The 17,775-nt window shown below is 37.4% G+C and overlaps 2 protein-coding genes across 4 annotated transcripts in view; one reads left to right on the top strand and one right to left on the bottom strand.

Annotated features, from left to right (window-relative positions):
- Nucleotides 1–17,775, bottom strand: part of taf1 (TAF1 RNA polymerase II, TATA box binding protein (TBP)-associated factor) — a 117,916-nt gene that overhangs the window by 74,525 nt on the left and 25,616 nt on the right. For all 3 annotated transcript variants that reach the window (XM_028816024.2, XM_028816025.2, XM_028816023.2), the window contains exons 5-7: nt 11,216–11,338; nt 5,975–6,225; nt 1,124–1,339 (exon numbers count right to left, since the gene is read on the bottom strand). In XM_028816024.2, coding sequence (XP_028671857.1) covers nt 1,124–1,339; nt 5,975–6,225; nt 11,216–11,338 — 590 coding nt within the window. The remainder of the gene's footprint in view (nt 1–1,123; nt 1,340–5,974; nt 6,226–11,215; nt 11,339–17,775) is intronic.
- The window catches only part of gcna (germ cell nuclear acidic peptidase), an 816,449-nt gene continuing 809,701 nt past the window's right edge, over nt 11,028–17,775 (top strand). The window contains exon 1 of the mRNA XM_051934817.1: nt 11,028–11,041. The gene's annotated coding sequence lies outside the window, so the exon portion shown is untranslated. The remainder of the gene's footprint in view (nt 11,042–17,775) is intronic.

The raw sequence follows: 17,775 nt of genomic DNA on the forward strand, positions 1-17,775 counted from the left end.
ACGGCTCAGCATTCCAGTTCTGCCTTTCTAAATTCAATGATAACCCACTAGAAGCACAGCCACCCTGGGTGAAACAAGCTCACTTAGAAATGGGAACATGTATCGAACAGTGCTGGCAATCACTGAGGTGGCCCAACATGATCCACTAGTGAACCAATGATGGGAATCTACGACCCACTGGCAGCGTGATTTAGAAAAACTACCTTACACAGAGTCAGTGTGAGACTCCCAAACACAAAGATTGGTTTATGCTACTACGTACCAGCAGTTAAATTATGCATACCATTGACCCACACCAGACTGCCAGAGCCTCAATGGCCAGTCCCATATGAGTCAATCCTCAATCATTTTGAGTTACATTAATACTAGCCACATTACAAGTAAGACAATAATCACAAAACAGTTTCTCTCTCTTGCCACTCTGTGTACCTGCAGCAGCTTTCCTCTGTATTTGTATGTGTTTGAATGTCTCTTCACCAACACTACCTCTCTCAAGAGCATTCCTGCCCAGTTTTTTAGTTTTTGCCTTTGAAGGTAAGTCTCAGAATACTTCCTACACCTTAACTAATGTCACTTCACTCCGTCATGAGCACATTCCCATAAAGCTTGCTTCTTAGACGCTGTCATAACTTTTGAAGCACTTTTTTCGACTCCTGCTCTAATGCTTCCTGTCTTTGAAGACGACTCTCTCAGATGGTCTCCTACATCCTTTACTTCTCCTTGTGTGTCCCACACTTCTTCTTTCAATTGCATCAACAAACTGACCAATCAGATTTCTCAGAGGGACTAGACCTAATTATTTTATTTTATAGTAGATAGACAAGGTAACTGTATCAAGAAGGGAACTCTTTAAGTTTAGTTTTGAGTAATCGAACTCTTAAATGTCAATGGCTTAATTTAGCACTTTTAGAAATTTATGGTAACAGAACAATTATCCCTAAAATACTCCTGCACATTGAAACAATGAATTGGTATTGGGCAGCTGAAACATTGCTGAATCATAAATTTACATGCATATGCTTAAAAACTTAAATGTTTTACATATTTTGTGTATTACAGTTTTTTTTTACTGTGAAAATATGTGGTTAAGTTAATATATACTTATGAGAATATTTTACTGTACCTCATCATCAGACAGACACTGTTCAGGGGGTGGAGGAGGGGCATGCTCATAATCCCAACCTGACTTCCTATCTGTAGGTACATCACTGATTTCAGTCTCGCCTGTAGGCATATCTGGCAGCGGGTCCCTGTGCTTTTTCTTGCGTTTTCTCCGAGCACTACGCCACACAGATGGCATGTTTTTCCCTGGTCCAAACAGTCGGAGGAATCGAAGAACCTGTTAAAAAAAAAAAAAAAAAAATCCTCTTTTTCTTTTCCTTATTTAAATCATTTATTTAAGTCTGATTCCAAATTCAGCCTTCTTTATTCCTAATACTGTACCATATATATTTTCTAAGTGCACGTTAATTGACTTCAAGATAATGTATTGTGTTTGATTTTGTACTTCTGAAAAATGTATTTTCTTTTTTTGGTATCTTCGTTTAATTTGCATGTAAAAAATTCTTTGAAAATTAACAAAATGTTTTCTATTAATATTAGTCATTTGTTTTTTTAACAAGCACTTTTTCTCATTCCTTGCTATTTTTGCTGTTTTGGCCGTCAGTAAATCAAATTGGGTACTATATCTTGTTACAGTTTTATTTTTTGGTTCCTTTCCAATTTATTTTTGCATATAGATAGAATTCTAAACAGTCAGACAATGCCTACAGATCCTGGCCAGGTTACATATCTGTATGGTGGTACAACATTTAAGCTGTTTATAGGCAGTAATTAACACTAGAATCCCTGAAGCCTACGAAGAAACTTGTAATCTCGGCCCAACTTAAACTTTTTCATGTTATAGCACTAATGACAAAATTTTGACATTAAATGTATAATGTGTGAAGTCCAAATATCAAATAGTTGTAAACACTTTCAAAAAAAACAAACAAAAAAAAAAAAAACAGGTACAACAAAAGGTAAAACAAAATAAGTGTGCTTTTATTCAAGAATATAACTGAAGTTAAAGAAGCTGGCTTAGGGTAAGCCGCTGATATGACTGATTGAGTGCTGTAGCGATAAGAAATGCTGACTCATAATCAAGAGGTCGCAGGTTTGATGCTGGCCGCTTCCCAGAATTAACGTAGTATGCTGCTCTTATTGTTACTGTCATACAACAAACATACATTTGATTTGAGTCTATAACAGCCAGTGGAAATTTATGGTACTTGTAAAGGTTAGCCTTTTTTTTTTTTTTAAATCAGTTTTATTGTCTCAGTCACATTCACGCTCCCCCCGATCTGAAACTGCTGTTTTCAAATAAAGACGTGCTATAACAGAGGTGAACTCAGAAGAGGATGAGGGTTCTACATTGGAGAAAGAGGACAGAAGCCCACCCCGCAAAGAAACGTCCACTCATAAATAAGAATAATGTACGTGCACCAGGTGTAAAGACAAAAGATGGCACTGTTTGGATGCAGCAAGAGGTCAGGTGTCATTCTCTCAGTCAGTCTGCCCCATACATGTCCCACGTAATTATGTTTTGTGATGGTCTTTATATGAAAAACATGTATATTTTACTTATAATAAATGCCATATCGAATGTTGTTTACCTCTATTTATTTACTTACCAGCAAGCCCACGATTCTCGAAAGAATCGCAAATCCAAGAATGGCAATCACTTTCTGTTCCCTCCGATACTTGGAGGGATGAAATATCATGGAGGGTGGGTGCGTCCTGGGAAAGTTCATTTAATTAAATAAACATATTTGTACTAAAGCGGTTTCTTTTTGGAGCTGTGACTCATGTGGTTCTGGTGTTTCAGAAGCGTGTTGTAGGCGCCTTCGTTTATTGTTTTTATCCATGCAGTCTCTTTTTTGTTTTTCTATGGCTGTGTCATCAGCGAGAAGTCGTTTGCTGACAGCGGCGGATTCGCGTGCTGAAGTGACCATGGCGGCGGATCCGGTGCGGTGGTGTGGGCAGTCAAGTTCGGGCGGCTGTACAACCTGGCATGCACACATTACCTCAGGTTTAGTTCACAGGTCGTAGCCATGGTAAAGTTTTCATTTAATTAAATAAACATATTTGTACTAAAGCGGTTTCTTTGTGTGGGCGCCTTCGTTCATTGTTTTTATCCATACGGGCTCATTTACAGGTTGTAGCCATACAGGCTCGTGTTTGTATTACTAATCGTTGAGCTCCTTCCATTTGGAGCCGTGACTCCTTTGCCTCTGCTGTGTCAGAAGCGTGTTGTGGGCGCGTTCGTTCATTGTGTTTATCCATATTTCCGTTAGTTGAGCTCTTTAATTGTGGAGCCGTGACGTCTTTGCTTCTGGTGTGTCTGAAGCACGTCGTAGGAGCCTCCGTGTATTGTTTTTATCCATGCGGTCTCGTCTTTGTTGTTCTGTGGCTGTGTAGTTAGGTAGAAGTCGTTTACTGTTAGGAAGCATACTCCAACTTACACACACTGACTGCTGGCACAGTGGATTAGAGCAGGTGTAGTTTACAGGCCGTGGTGTTTGGGAGCCACGCACTGACTCTGGGAACTACGGGCTCGGTTTTGTATTATAAATCGTTGAGCTCTTTCCATTTGGAGCCGTGACTCCTTTGCCTCTGCTGACACCGACTGCTGGCACAGTGGATTAGAGCAAGTTTAGTTTACAGGTTGTGTTGTTTGGGCGCTACCTACTGACTCTGGAAAGCCGCTGGGTTTGACTCTGGGGCGCTGCGGCGCAGTGCGCATGTGCTTCGGTGCGTCCGCAGTGCATAAATTAAACTGTCATTTAGCAATATAGATCTTCCTACAGTGTAAAGTCACAAGTTGACTGCAGAGCTTCCTGTGTTTCCTGTGTAATTAAAAGGGCAAACTTAGTAATAGGACAAACTCTGTACCCCCTAGAGGTAATATCAAAGGAGAGAATTAAAAAAAACTGAGTGAAATTATGAACAATGCTGTTTATCCTTTCTGTGACAGATATAACACTGAGTACTTTCAGTTGAATTATTCAGCAGATGTGTGTCAAGAAACACTACTGGGGCTCCTTTATAGCAAAAGCATTACGTCTGCATAATGCCTCACTGTTGACTGTGACAGCGAAGTCAAAACTTGTCTTTCTTTTGATTTATTCTTGCTTTATAGTAATTCCAGTGTGTGTTCAGACCAAAGTGTGTGTGTATATTTATTTACTTTCTTATCTACCTATTTACTGAATATATTCACGGGTAAGTTCTCGCAAAGATAAGTTGGGACTTTACAGTATAATTTCTGGTGTTTGATAATGTCGGTTGTATAAGTTGAATGCGGAAAACTCACACTATTGGTATAAGAGATGATATGCTAACGCCCACCTGACAGAGTAACCACGGAGCATACTGCCTTGTTTTCTATATGGGTGCGGCAATGCGCTGTATCAGCGCATGCTCCTAACCTCTCCCTATTGTGCCTACATGACCACACGGTAATACCCAAACTATTCTGAAGCAGCGTTTGCACTGATTTGTGTTTTTTGTATCTCACACCCTCATACACCTTTATCGAAAGAGCATCCCTTATCAACGATGCAGATTTCGATCAGAAGAAAATATGAAGCTGGTTTTAAATTAAACGTTGTTGAAGCAGCGAAAGAAATTGGTAACTACACTGCTGCAACAAAATTCGATGCGTCTGAGAAACTGATGCGAGATTGGAGGAGGCAAGAAGATGTAAAAAAAATAAATAAATAAATAAAAAATTAAGTGTCGCACTTTTGAACGAGCGTATAAGTCGGGGTCTGATTTTATGATCGATTTTTCGGGTTTTGAGACCCGACTTATACACGAGTATATACGGTATGTATGTATGTATGTATTATTTAGTTAAAGAGCTTCTGTAAAAAGACAAATTTCCCCTTGGGGACAAATAAAATTCTATCTATATGTTGTTTTATTTATTTATTTATTCATTCATGTTTTTTTTAAATAAGGCCAGTGTAACACTTCTACGCCGACAGCATGTCATATTTAATAACTATAGCTCCTGAAGTTTATTGCCTCTAAAGGTGTCAAATTATATGACTAGGAATCCAATGGGAGTGACTGATTGCAGAGTATCTTCACAATTCTTCATCACAGTTCCAGATTTTGTGTTGTACTGTTAAAGTACTGAAAGGTAGTAGTTTTTTTACTTACAGTTCAGCACTTACTGGCTATTAACTCTTATAGAGCCCAAAGCCAACCTCTAAGACTTGTAACTTGCTGCAAGAAAACCAAACAAGTTTGATTTTATTGCTGCACACCTCAAGGAATTGTAAGAGCTGTTAAGAGTGATATTACCAAGTTGCAGGAAGTGTCACACAACATAACTGATAGTAACAGGCATACTCTCTGTACCTATAGATAGCTAGAAAGTGTACCTTTTGAGTCCTAAAAGACTCATCAATGTCCTGAATGTGATAGTGTATAGATGCAATTAAAATGCCACTATCACACTTCATTATATCCTCACACTGTGACAATTACAAGTTAAAAGAAATAATTAAGGCATAACAAACATTGTCAGACTACACTTATGTGATTTTAGTCTATTATATTAACTATAGATCAGTTCTAAATAATGTCTGGAGAAGATCCAAAAAATTATTTTCTTGCCAAAACTATATTTATGTTTCATATTTGTGAAAATAAAAAATAACAAAAGACTGAGTAAGTTGAATCCATTCAGTTCAAGAAAACAGATAAAAGTAGGCCAATATACTGTAGGAACACGGAACAATGTACTAACAACTGTCTCTGAAAGTAGTACTTTGCTGACATTCAAACCTCAAATGAAGAACATTTTGGAAACATTAAATGAATAAGCTGTATTTGGCTGAATTAACATTTCTTAACAAAACTGTAAACATGATCTTAAATAGGCATACATTTACTACTGACACATTATACTTCAACCCCTTACTTTGCCAGGCCGAAATTCTGGAAACAATTCAGTCACACTAGGCAGCATCTTAGTGGCATCTCTCTGCATTATTCCAGCTAAAGGTAACGTCAGGCTTCCCTCTTGTCCCTGTCGTTGTGATCCAGCTCCCTGAGGTGTGCGTTCCATCTCAGATTCAGAATCAGAAGAACTACTGAATTCTACCTTTTCCATCAAAGAAGACGGAGCTATTATCGAAGGAAGGATAATTCCATCACCTTCATCAGAAACAGCTGAAAAACAATCAAAAAATTAATTATAATTTTAGCATGCATTCAAACTTAATTTTTTTAAATGTCTAAGCAACGAATACCATTGCTAATTGCTCTGCTGTTCTTTTCTTCAAAACCATACAGAGAATACAAGTTCAATGTGTTTTTCCTATTAAACTCTAGATAGATAGATAGATAGATAGATAGATAGATAGATAGATAGATAGATAGATAGATAGATAGATAGATAGATAGATAGATAGATAGATAGATAGATAGATAGATAGATAGATAGATAGATAGATAGATAGATAGATAGATAGATAGATAGATAGATAGATAGATAGATAGATAGATAGATAGATACTTTATTAATCCCAAGGGGAATTTCACATACTCCAGCAGCAGCATACTGATACAAAAAACAATATTAAATTAAACAGTAATAAAAATGCAGGTAAAAACAGACAACAACTTTGAATAATTTTAACGTTTACCCCTTAGGGGTGGAATTGAAGAGTCGCATAGTTTGGGGGAGGAACGATCTCCTCAGTCTGTCAGTGGAGCAGGACAGTGACAGCAGTCTGTCTCTGAAGCTGCTCCTCTGTCTGGAGATGACACTGTTTAGTGGATGCAGTGGATTCTCCATAATTGATAGGAGCCTGCTGAGCGCCCGTCGCTCTGCCACGGATGTCAAACTGTCCAGCTCCATGCCTACAATAGAGCCTGCTTTCCTCACCAGTTTGTCCAGGCATGAGGCGTCCTTCTTCTTAATGCTGCCTCCCCAGCACACCACCGCGTAGAAAAGGGCGCTCACCACAATCTGCAGCATCTTATTGCAGATGTTGAAGGACGCCAGTCTTCTAAGGAAGTATAGCCGGCTCTGTCCTCTCTTGCACAGAGCATCAGTATTGGCAATCCAGTCCAATTTATCATCCAACTGCACTTTCAAACATTCTACACTTTCATAACAAATGGTAACCATCTACTTTACCAGATTATTAACTACATTTTTAAAAAATATTTCATACTGTTATTCTTTCAGACAGAAGTAGCTTTGTACAATACAACTTTCTTTTTTCATATCGGATCAGAAATTTGTGCAACTGCACTGAGCCCCTTAAATACCAAAATGACCCCCTAAAAATGAGCGTGCATGTCCAAATGGGCTCTAGAAACTAGGCTCAAAACTATTATTGCTGGGTGGGCTATTGCCTGCTACAGCTCACAAATAATAATATTTGGAGAAATGCACCATGCACTTGCCAAAGTCATAAATGGCACACTTCAGTCCGAAGTGAAGGAATGTGCAGTTTTAATTGTACTTAATAAAAGAAAGTTGCACCTCTACATTCATTTGTCTTGTAGCAAAAACAATGGTAGAAACTATCTTCCTCTGAAGTGCAGGGCTAACATAAGGGATTCTGCATGAGATGAATGTGTCAAAAGTAATTGGATTTAGAGTATTGCTGAACTTTGTTACAGACAACAAATGATTGTATTCACATTAGCCTAAATACTTATGACCTGAACAGTACCTTGCTAAATAAGTAAGGCTATTTTGTAAAATTGTAGTCTAAGTGACTTATTTAGGCTATTGAGCCCAACAAATGATTCAGACGTGTTGTGTAAATACACACATCTATTTTGCTCTGGTTTTCTACACTTATTCAATAATCATATACAGTAGTTAATTTTCCATATGAATACCACACTGTATTCTGATATAGATATGAATTTCAAACAAGTACAACAATGTGCGCTAAATGTGTTTTTTCTAGAAAGATTTTAAAATTTTCTTATTCTTAAAGATGATTTAATTATTTCTGCAAAAATTGTAACAACAGGCTCAGAGACAGGAGTGGCAACTAGGTTGAAACAAGTGTTTCTCTCCACTGAAATCATATACAGCACCACACTTTCCTTGGCTCTTATTGCAAATAATGCACAGATAAAGTTTCCTTCATGAGTAGATCTGTAAAAAATGATGAGTTAATTATACTGTTATTTCAAGTATTGTCTCCTTAGAATAGTGACAGCTTTACAATAATAACAAAAGACATAAACATTTATGCAAAGAATGCCAAAAACACACATTTATATGCAGTACATACAGTATATTGTGGCTTGCAAAAGTCTGAGCACCTTTGATCAAAATGTCTCCTACTGTGGATACTTAAGTGAGTAGAAGATGAATTGATCTCCAAAAGGCATAAAGTTAAAAATGAAATATTTTATTCATCATTTTAAGCAAGGTTAATATATTATTTTTGTTTTGTACAATTGTAGAGTAAAACCATGCAAACACCATGCAACACCACACAAAAGTTTGGGCACCACAAGAAATTTGACATCTCAGATAATTTATACCAGGGTCTCAGAACTGAATTAGCTTGTTAGAGCTATGGCTTGTTGACAGTCATCATTAATAAAGATTAGGTGATGTAAATTTTAAAGCTGTAAAAATACTACAACTCCTCAAACCTTGTTCCAACAATCAGCAGCCATGGTCTACTTCTAAGGTGCTGTCTAGAACTCTGTAAATTAAAATACTTGATGCACACAAAGCAGCAGAAGGCTATAAGATGATAGCAAGGTGTTTTCAGGTAGCCATGTACTCAGTTCGTGATGTAATTAAGAATTGGCAGTTAACAGGAATGGTGGAGGTCAAGTTGAGGTCTGCAGAACCAAGAAAACTTTCAGAGAGAACTGCTTGTAAGATTGCTAGAAAGACAAATCAAAAACCCCTATGAGAGCAAAAGTCTTTCAGGAATATTCAGCAGACGCTGGAGTGGTGGTGCACTCTAGTCTTCAGTGACACCTACACAAATATGACCTTCATCGAAGAGTCATTAGAAAAAAACCTTTCTTGAGTCCTCAACACAAAATTAAGAATCAGAAGTTTGCAGATTAACATCTAAACAAGCCTGATGCATTTTGGAAACAAGTCCTATGACTGGAAAATCGAAATTGATCTTTTTGGCCACAATATGCAAGGGTATGTTTGGTGATAAAGGGTGCAGAATTCTAATAAAAGAACAGCCCTACAACTGCCAAGAATGGGGTTGGATTGATCACACTTAGGGCTTGTGTTGCAGCCAGTGGCCTGGATAACATTTTAACGGGAGAGGGAAGAATGGATTTAATTAAATATCAGCAAACATTACAACGTCTGCAAAAAAGCTGAAGAAGAAAAGAGGATGGCTTCTACAGCAAGATAATGATCCGAAACACACCTCAAAATCCACAATGGACCTCAAGAGACACAAGCTGAAGGTTTTGGCACAGCCCTCACAGTCCCCTGACCTAAACATCATCAAAAATCTTTGGATAGACCTCAAAATATCTGAAATATATCACCTTGTGTGTAATGAATCTATATATGAGTTTCACTTCTGAATTGAATTACTGAAATAAATTAACTACCTGTAAACACTAACATGAACAATTGCACGTGTACTGAAGTGACTTTAGCTGCAGGTGGAAGTTTCTGTGCAGCTTTATGGTGTCAAGGACAGTTGTGTTGCGGTACAACAGTTTATTAGGTCGCAAGAGTGACGTGAAGAAGTTGTCTGTTGTTACAGTTCTGCCTTTGTTCAGAACGAAACGGCTTTATGACCACAGTCTCGGAAAGTCTTTCTCCCGTGGGACAACTGGGATCTTTTCCTAAATAAGGAGTAGCATTGCACATGCAAATCTGTCGTTTTTGACACATTCCACATAGGTGTCTTTGTTGTCAAAGCACAAATGCCGCATGATAGTCTGATAGCGGTCACCTGTATCTTTGATTGCTGGTACAACAAATAGTTCTGACTAGGCATCAACCATAGCAGCAACTGTGGTCATCGCTGCTCTTGTGAAAAGAATGGAGATAAAAGCCACCAACTCAGAGAAGGAGAGGCAAGTTCGTTTGTACCAAGTGAACGAGACTGAGAGAATAAGACTGAATAAAAAAAAAAGTTAAACTTTTATAAGTGTCAGAAGTTAACAACGAGTGTCACAGACTCAAAACAAATGTATGTTTTTATTATATGATAGTAATAATAACAGCTCACCACTCAAAACGGAAAATGCAGGGAAAACCCGGGATTGAACCAACAACCTCCTGATTTTGAAACAGCCGTTCTTACCTCTAAACCAGCCATGCAACTGATAAAAGGACATTGGTTTTTATATATTGACAGCAACATGTAAACTGAATAATTTCTTTTTCTTCTGTAACATTCTTGAACAAGGGCACACTTGTTTTGTTATACCTTTTGTGAAAGTATTTATTTGATATTTGAACTTCAGTCTTCAAACATTATACATTTGATGTCAACATTTTATCAATTGTTAATGTAACATGAAAAAAGTTTCTATTTTAGTTATGTGTTCAACATTTCTTGTCTCGCATTTCCTGTCATATTACATTTATTCAGATTATTGTATTGTTGAAATGGAACACACATGAAATGTATGTATTCCAAATATGATATATTATTTACCCTATACAACTCCAGGCACCTCACACACACATAAACAGGCTTGAGCTGGGAGAACTTCAGTTGCATCAGTCAGGGATGGGATAGCAGGCTGCTTGTGCTGTATGACACATTTGCAAAACAGCTGATGAACAGGTGTGAAGGAATTTAAGGTGGCCCAGCATTATGACTTTTTTCGTAGGCTTCAGGGATTCTACTGTTAAATTCCTATTGGATCTTTCCTTCTATTCTTAAACTGATCAACTTGGAGAGAAATTTGACCCCAAAAAAAAACAGAAGTGGGCAAAAAAAGGTCATTGTCAAAATTCGTTCTAGACCAAACACTGCTAAAGCTTTCTCTTCAAATCTTCTTTGTTTAACCTTTAGGAATAAATAATCCCAAATTGTTAAGTTTTGAAAATTATTATGTAAACAATAAACACTTAACTTCTATATATAGCTTACTGCTGAAAACAAAGATATACTGTACACTCACATAAAACCTTAGGCAAATTTGATTTTCAATGCAAACACAAACAGAAACATACCACTGGTAGCCTGGGCAGGAGGCTCTTCTTTTTTGAGAGAAAGTGTCTGAGTAGGAGGAGGGGGTGGAGGCATAAGTTTTGAGTCAATATCCTCAGAATCTGCATCATAGTCATCTTCATCATCTTTAGAAAAAAGATAAATGATTTTTTTTTAAATTTATGTATGCATACATGCCACATATTTCAGAACTGGTAAAAAAAAAAAAAAAAAAAAAAACACACCACAGCATTCAGTAATTAAATCATATGACCTTATTCTTACATAGAAAAAAAAACTAAAATTGAAGAGACCATTTAGTAGATGAAGCTCATCTTGTTAGTTAGCAGTTACATTTTTCAAATATCTTATCAAGTTGTTTTTTAAATCCTGGCTGGATCTCCACTGAAGCACACAACATGATGGACTATTCCAGATTCCCATTAGACAACACATTAATTGATTTACATTTACATTTTCATGATGTAACCTCATATTTTCTTGGCCTTTTTAACAGCTTGTAATCATTGCCTCTAAAATGAAAAAATTGAATAAGCATACACTTCTAAATGCTTTTTAGTGTTCACCTTCTTCAGATCAGTATTGTTCATGCAGTATGTACAATTCAATTTCCTTTTATCTGAATGTAGCACTTTATACATACAGTCATATGAAAAAGTTTGGGAACCCCTCTCAGCCTGCATAATAATTTACTCTACTTTCAACAAAAAAGATAACAGTGGTATGGCTTTCATTTCCTAGAAACATCTGAGTACTGGGGTGTTTTCCGAACAAAGATTTTTAGTGAAGCAGTATTTAGTGAAGCAGTATTTAGCTGTATAAGTCAAATGTGAAAAAATAGCTGTGCAAAAATTTGGGTCCCTTTGTAATTTTGTTGATTTGAATGCATGTCACTGCTCAATACTAATTACTTGAAACACCAAATTGGTTGAATTAGCTTGTTAAGCCTTGAACTTCATAGACAGGTGTGTCCAATCATGAGAAAAGGTCTTTAAGGTGGTCAATTGCAAGTTGTGCTTCCCTTTGACTCTCCTCTGAAGAGTGACAGCATGGGATCCTCAAAGCAACTCTCAAAAGATCTGAAAACAAAGATTGTTCAGTATCATGGTTTAGGGGAAGGCTACAAAAAGCTATCTGAGAGGTTTAAATAGTCAATTTCATCTGTAAGGAATGTAATCAGGAAATGGAAGGCCACAGTTGCTGTTAAACCCAGATCTGGCAGGCCAAGAAAAACACAGGAGCGGCATATGCGCAGGATTGTGAGAATGGTTACAGACAAACCACAGATCACCTCCAAAGACCTGCAAGAACATCTTGCTGCAGATGGTGTATCTGTACATCATTGTACAATTCAGCGCAATTTGCACAAACAACATCTGTATGGCAGGGTGATGAGAAAGAACACCTTTCTGCACTCACGCCACAAACAGTCTCACTTGTTGTATGTAAATGCTCATTTAGACAAGCCAGATTAATTTTGGAACAAAGTGCTTTGGACTGATGAGACAAAAATTGAGTTATCTGGTCATAACAAAAAGCGCTTTGCATGGCAGAAGAAGAACACCGCATTCCAAGAAAAACACCTGGTACCTACTGTCAAATTTGGTTGAGGTTCCATCATGCTGTGGGGCTGTGTGGCTAGTTCAAGGACTGGGGCCTTTGTTAAGGTCGAGGGTCTGATGAATTCAACCCAATATCAACAAATTCTTCAGGATAATGTTCAAGCATCAGTCACAAAGTTGAAGTTACGCAGGGGTTGGATATTCCAACAAGACAATGACCCAAAACACAACTCGAAATCTACAAAGACATTCATGCAGAGGGAGAAGTACAATGTTCTGGAATGGCCGTCACAGTCCCCTGACTTGAATATCATTGAAAACCTATGGGATGATTTGAAGCAGGCTGGCCATGCTCGGCAGCCATCAAATTTAACTGACTGGAGAGGTTTTGTATGGAAGAATGGTCAAAAACACCTCCATCCAGAATCCAGACACTCATCAAAGGCTATAGGAGGCGTCTAGGGGCTGATATATTTACAAAAGAAGGCTCAACTAAGTAATGATGTAATATCTCTATTGGGGTGCCCAAATGTATGCACCTGTCTAATTTTGTTATGATGCATATTGCATATTTTCTGTTAATTCAATAAACTTAATGTCACTGCTGAAATACTACTGTTTCCATAAGGCATGGCATATATTAAAAGGAAGATGCTACTTTGAAATCTCAGCCAATGATAAACAAAAATCCAAAGAATTAAGAGGGGTTCCCAAACTTTTTCATGTGACTGTAACTAATATACATTAACGTTTTCAATATAAAGGGTAGAAAGTGGGGTCGACAGAAGTCAACATCTAGTACAGGATTCATATGGTCAATATTGACACGTGTACTATAATAGGCTAAATTTTTATACAATTTACATAGACTTGATTTTATGTACTACATGGCAACAAACAACAAGTCCCATGTAGTTAAGTTATTAATTTTCCTTGCAGCATGACATCAAGTACCAGCTGTTGCTATGGTCAAAAGAAATTCTATGGTCAAAAGAAATACTTTGCAGAAGATGCACTGAATATTGTTGATTACTCAGATTCAGATTTGAAGCTGTAAAAACAATCCTAGTGACTGCCCAATTGTGTTTCTGAAGATCAACTAGAAAGATTACAATATGCAAGCTTTCGAGGCAACTCAGGCCCCTTCTTCAGGCAAGATGTTTACATCTTGCCTGAAGAAGGGGCCTGAGTTGCCTCGAAAGCTTGCATATTGTAATCTTTCTAGTTAGCCAATAAAAGGTGTCATTTTGCTTGGCTTTTCTCTACATTCATAATGGCTAACACGGTACAACACCCTAGTACTGAAGATCAACTATAATTAGCCAAAAAATGACTGCACATGAGCATCTTTAAAATGACAAAATTTAATTGACTAATACAATTAAAAACCTCAATTGTTATGACGTTCTTTAGTTGAAATATATTAGAGAAAGTCAGTAGGGATGCTCCAATCAGGTTTTTTTTTTAGGGCCAATACCAATCACTGTTTTCAAGTTACTGAAGTGGCCAACTGTGTTAACACAATTACATTTTTATTTTTTTTAATTTAAAAATTTTACACTAAGCTCCTGCATAGCCAAAGAAGCAATATGCTCTGTACTGAACTACTAACTTTGGTATTTTTATAATTAAGCAACAGATCACGGTTTATCAATGTTCATTTTTTATTAAAAAAAATGACATTTTGTAGACTTATTTTTCAGTGACTGTAAAAATGCTAAAATAAATACATTTTTTTTTACAGAAAGTATTTATCCATAATATATATAGCATAAAAGAAAAAGTGCTTCTCATAATAACAAGCTGTCACGTTGTTTAATTTCTTCTGTAATATACATCTGAAACAAAGCTTAATTTATTTCACCATTTGTCTAACTCTATATACTCACACATTGATTCAATCAATTGATATTGGCAGTTTAAAAGTGCTTAAATGAAAATATACATACACTTATATGTTTTCATCATTTTGAATCATAAATTGCACTACAGATTTTTTCCAGATAAAATATATATTTAGACAGACAGATCATAGTTGTCCTTAAGAGGATAACTTTACAGAAGCTCAAAAATATATTTATAATACCATATTTATACAGATTTTTTTAGTTTTTACACTACACACTCCTAATTCTTGAGGTGTAATTATAAATATGGATTATCACTTTAATTATTGAGTACTTGTTTCTCACCAAAACGTATAGTGAATGATACACACAAATAAATATCAAACACAGAACAAATTCTTAAAAAAAAAACCTACAAATCTATCAAATGTTCATAAGATGTTTATCAAGAAGATATAAAGCTAACATGCTTATCAAGTTTAGTAGTAAAAAATTTTGCTGTTAAGTGAACAAGCCTATTGTTTACTAAGCAGCAATTTCACATTCTACTATATTTTTCTTTTTCTAATTGAAGATGTGAGCTGCTATACTTAACATGAGCTCACACTGTCTAAACTGAGACAAACAGTGTCTTTTTAAATTAAAGGATAAAATAAAATGGTTTGAAATCATTAAAGTTACTTTTTTGCAATTTGTCTAATTGTACAGGACGATTCCTCCAATTCCTTTTTCACAGTTTATTACTCTGTTTTCTTTAATATACAGCAAAGGTGATCAACATCGGTCCTGGAGGCCCAACCCTAGTTGCTTGACTAGAAAACAATCCTTGCCAATAACAGGTCTTATTTAATATCATGACTTTTAGTGTTTTAAATCTGCAATGTCAGGCATTTTTTAGATCTTTACTTTATCTTCAGTTTCCTTCTGAGTACTTTATTAATAATTTTGTAGTGAAAATTTGCCAATTTAGATCAGCGGTCAATTGATCACAGCATCACTAAAACTCAGACAGGTCACAGCAGTTTGAACTTTCAAAAGTGACTGAGCGCATTACATTCAAAAATTTTCATTTTCAAATGAATTTCAATTACCGTATTTTCCACTCCTTAAGACGCAATTTTTTTCCCCACAAGAAGGATGGAAATGTCTGTGCGTCTTATGGAGCAAATATTGCATCACAGACCGTGATGTGTATTACCTGACAAAAGTCGACATCCACAGGTAGACGGCAACAAAACTCACCATTACGTTACAGGCATTCCCTCTCTGCTTGGAGGTATGTTAGACTCATTGACTCCGTATCTAATTCTTGCGTGTACGTGAGTTACGAAATGTAAACAAATGCAAATAAAGGCAAGATGGCATCGACATCTCACGAGGGAGCAGAAAACAAAATACTCAGCAGACAATGTTTTGTGCATTATCGCCGAGTCAAACTCTGATTTTTCAGAATCTGATTTTGTTGAAAGTGATCAGGAGATCGAGCAAGAGAGTGAGGAACTGGCATCAGCTGATCGAACACCAGCCGATGCCGCCCCAGCTGATCGGCTGCCAGCTGAGCACATTCGCACAGCCGACGCACCTACGGCAAGGTTCGTGTGGGAGGAATACCCAGACATTGATCCGTGGGAGCCAAACTGGCTACCGGATTTCACAAGACAGTATGACTTGATGTTGGACACAGCAGATTACCAGCTGCTGGACTACTTCAGGCTGTTCTTTCCTCAGGCTGCCTTTCAGCTACTGTCAGCCGAGACAAACAGGCAATTTTTTGAATCGTGGGCTGCGCTTGCACCGCATTCTCATTTTTCAAAGTGGAAACCCACAACAAAAGACGAGATGAAGGGCTTTGTGGCATTACAAATAGAGAGGGGACTAGACTGGCAATATAACTTCAGGGAGCATTGATCCAAACGTTCTTTGTCCCCTGGTGGCTTTGGACAGGTTATGCCGCGTGATAGGTACGTGCTCCTACAAATTGATTGTGAGCAACTGAGCTTCATAAATTCTGACACTAGCGATGAGGAGTTCTTGGAGTTTCCAGAAATCTAGAAGAGTGCTTGAACCTTAAAGTCTCTCCTCATTTGTTAATGACAGTGATGATGGTTCTTAATACCGCTGTTGACTTTACATGGTTGAAATATTATTCTGCTATATTTTATTAAATAAACAGTAATCCCTCCTCCATCGCGGGGGTTGTGTTCCAGAGCCACCCGCAAAATAAGAAAATCCGCGAAGTAGAAACCATATGTTTATATGGTTATTTTTATATTGTCATGCTTGGGTCACAGATTTGCGCAGAAACACAGGAGGTTGTAGAGAGACAGGAACGTTATTCAAACACTGCAAACAAACATTTGTCTCTTTTTCAAAAGTTTAAACTGTGCTCCATGACAAGACAGAGATGACAGTTCCATCTCACAATTAAAAGAATGCAAACATATCTTCCTCTTCAAAGGAGTGCGCGTCAGGAGCAGATAATGTCACATAGATAGAGAAAAGCAAACAAATCAATAGGGCTGTTTGGCTTTTAAGTATGTGAAGCACCGCGGCACAAAGCTGTTGAAGGCGGCAGCTCACACCCCCCTTCGTCAGGAGCAGAGAAAGAGAGAGAGAGAGAGAGAGATAGAGAGAGACAGAGTTTGTTTTTCAATCAAAAATCAATGTGTGCCCTTCAAGCTTTTAAGTATGCGAAGCACCGTGCAGCATGTTGTTTCAGGAAGCAGCTGCACAAAAGATAGCAACGTGAAGATAATCTTTCCAGCATTTTTAGACGAGCGTCCGTATCGTCTAGGTGTGCGAACAGCCCCCCTGCTCAATCCCCCTACGTCAGGATCAGAGAAAGTCAGCGCAAGAGAGAGAGAAAAGTAATCTGGGTAGCTTCTCAGCCATCTGCCAATAGCGTCCCTTGTATGAAATCAACTGGGCAAACCAACTGAGGAAGCATGTACCAGAAATTAAAAGACCCATTGACCGCAGAAATCCGTGAACCAGCAAAAAATCTGCGATATATATTTAAATATGCTTACATATAAAATCCGCGATGGAGTGAAGCCGCGAAAGGCGAAGCGCGATATAGCGAGGGATCACTTTAATAGTTTTCTTGTTTTCCTCCTCTAAACCTAGGTACGTCTTATGGAGCAAAAAATACGG

Source organism: Erpetoichthys calabaricus, chromosome 12 (assembly GCF_900747795.2).
Source record: "Erpetoichthys calabaricus chromosome 12, fErpCal1.3, whole genome shotgun sequence".
NCBI lineage: Eukaryota > Metazoa > Chordata > Cladistia > Polypteriformes > Polypteridae > Erpetoichthys > Erpetoichthys calabaricus.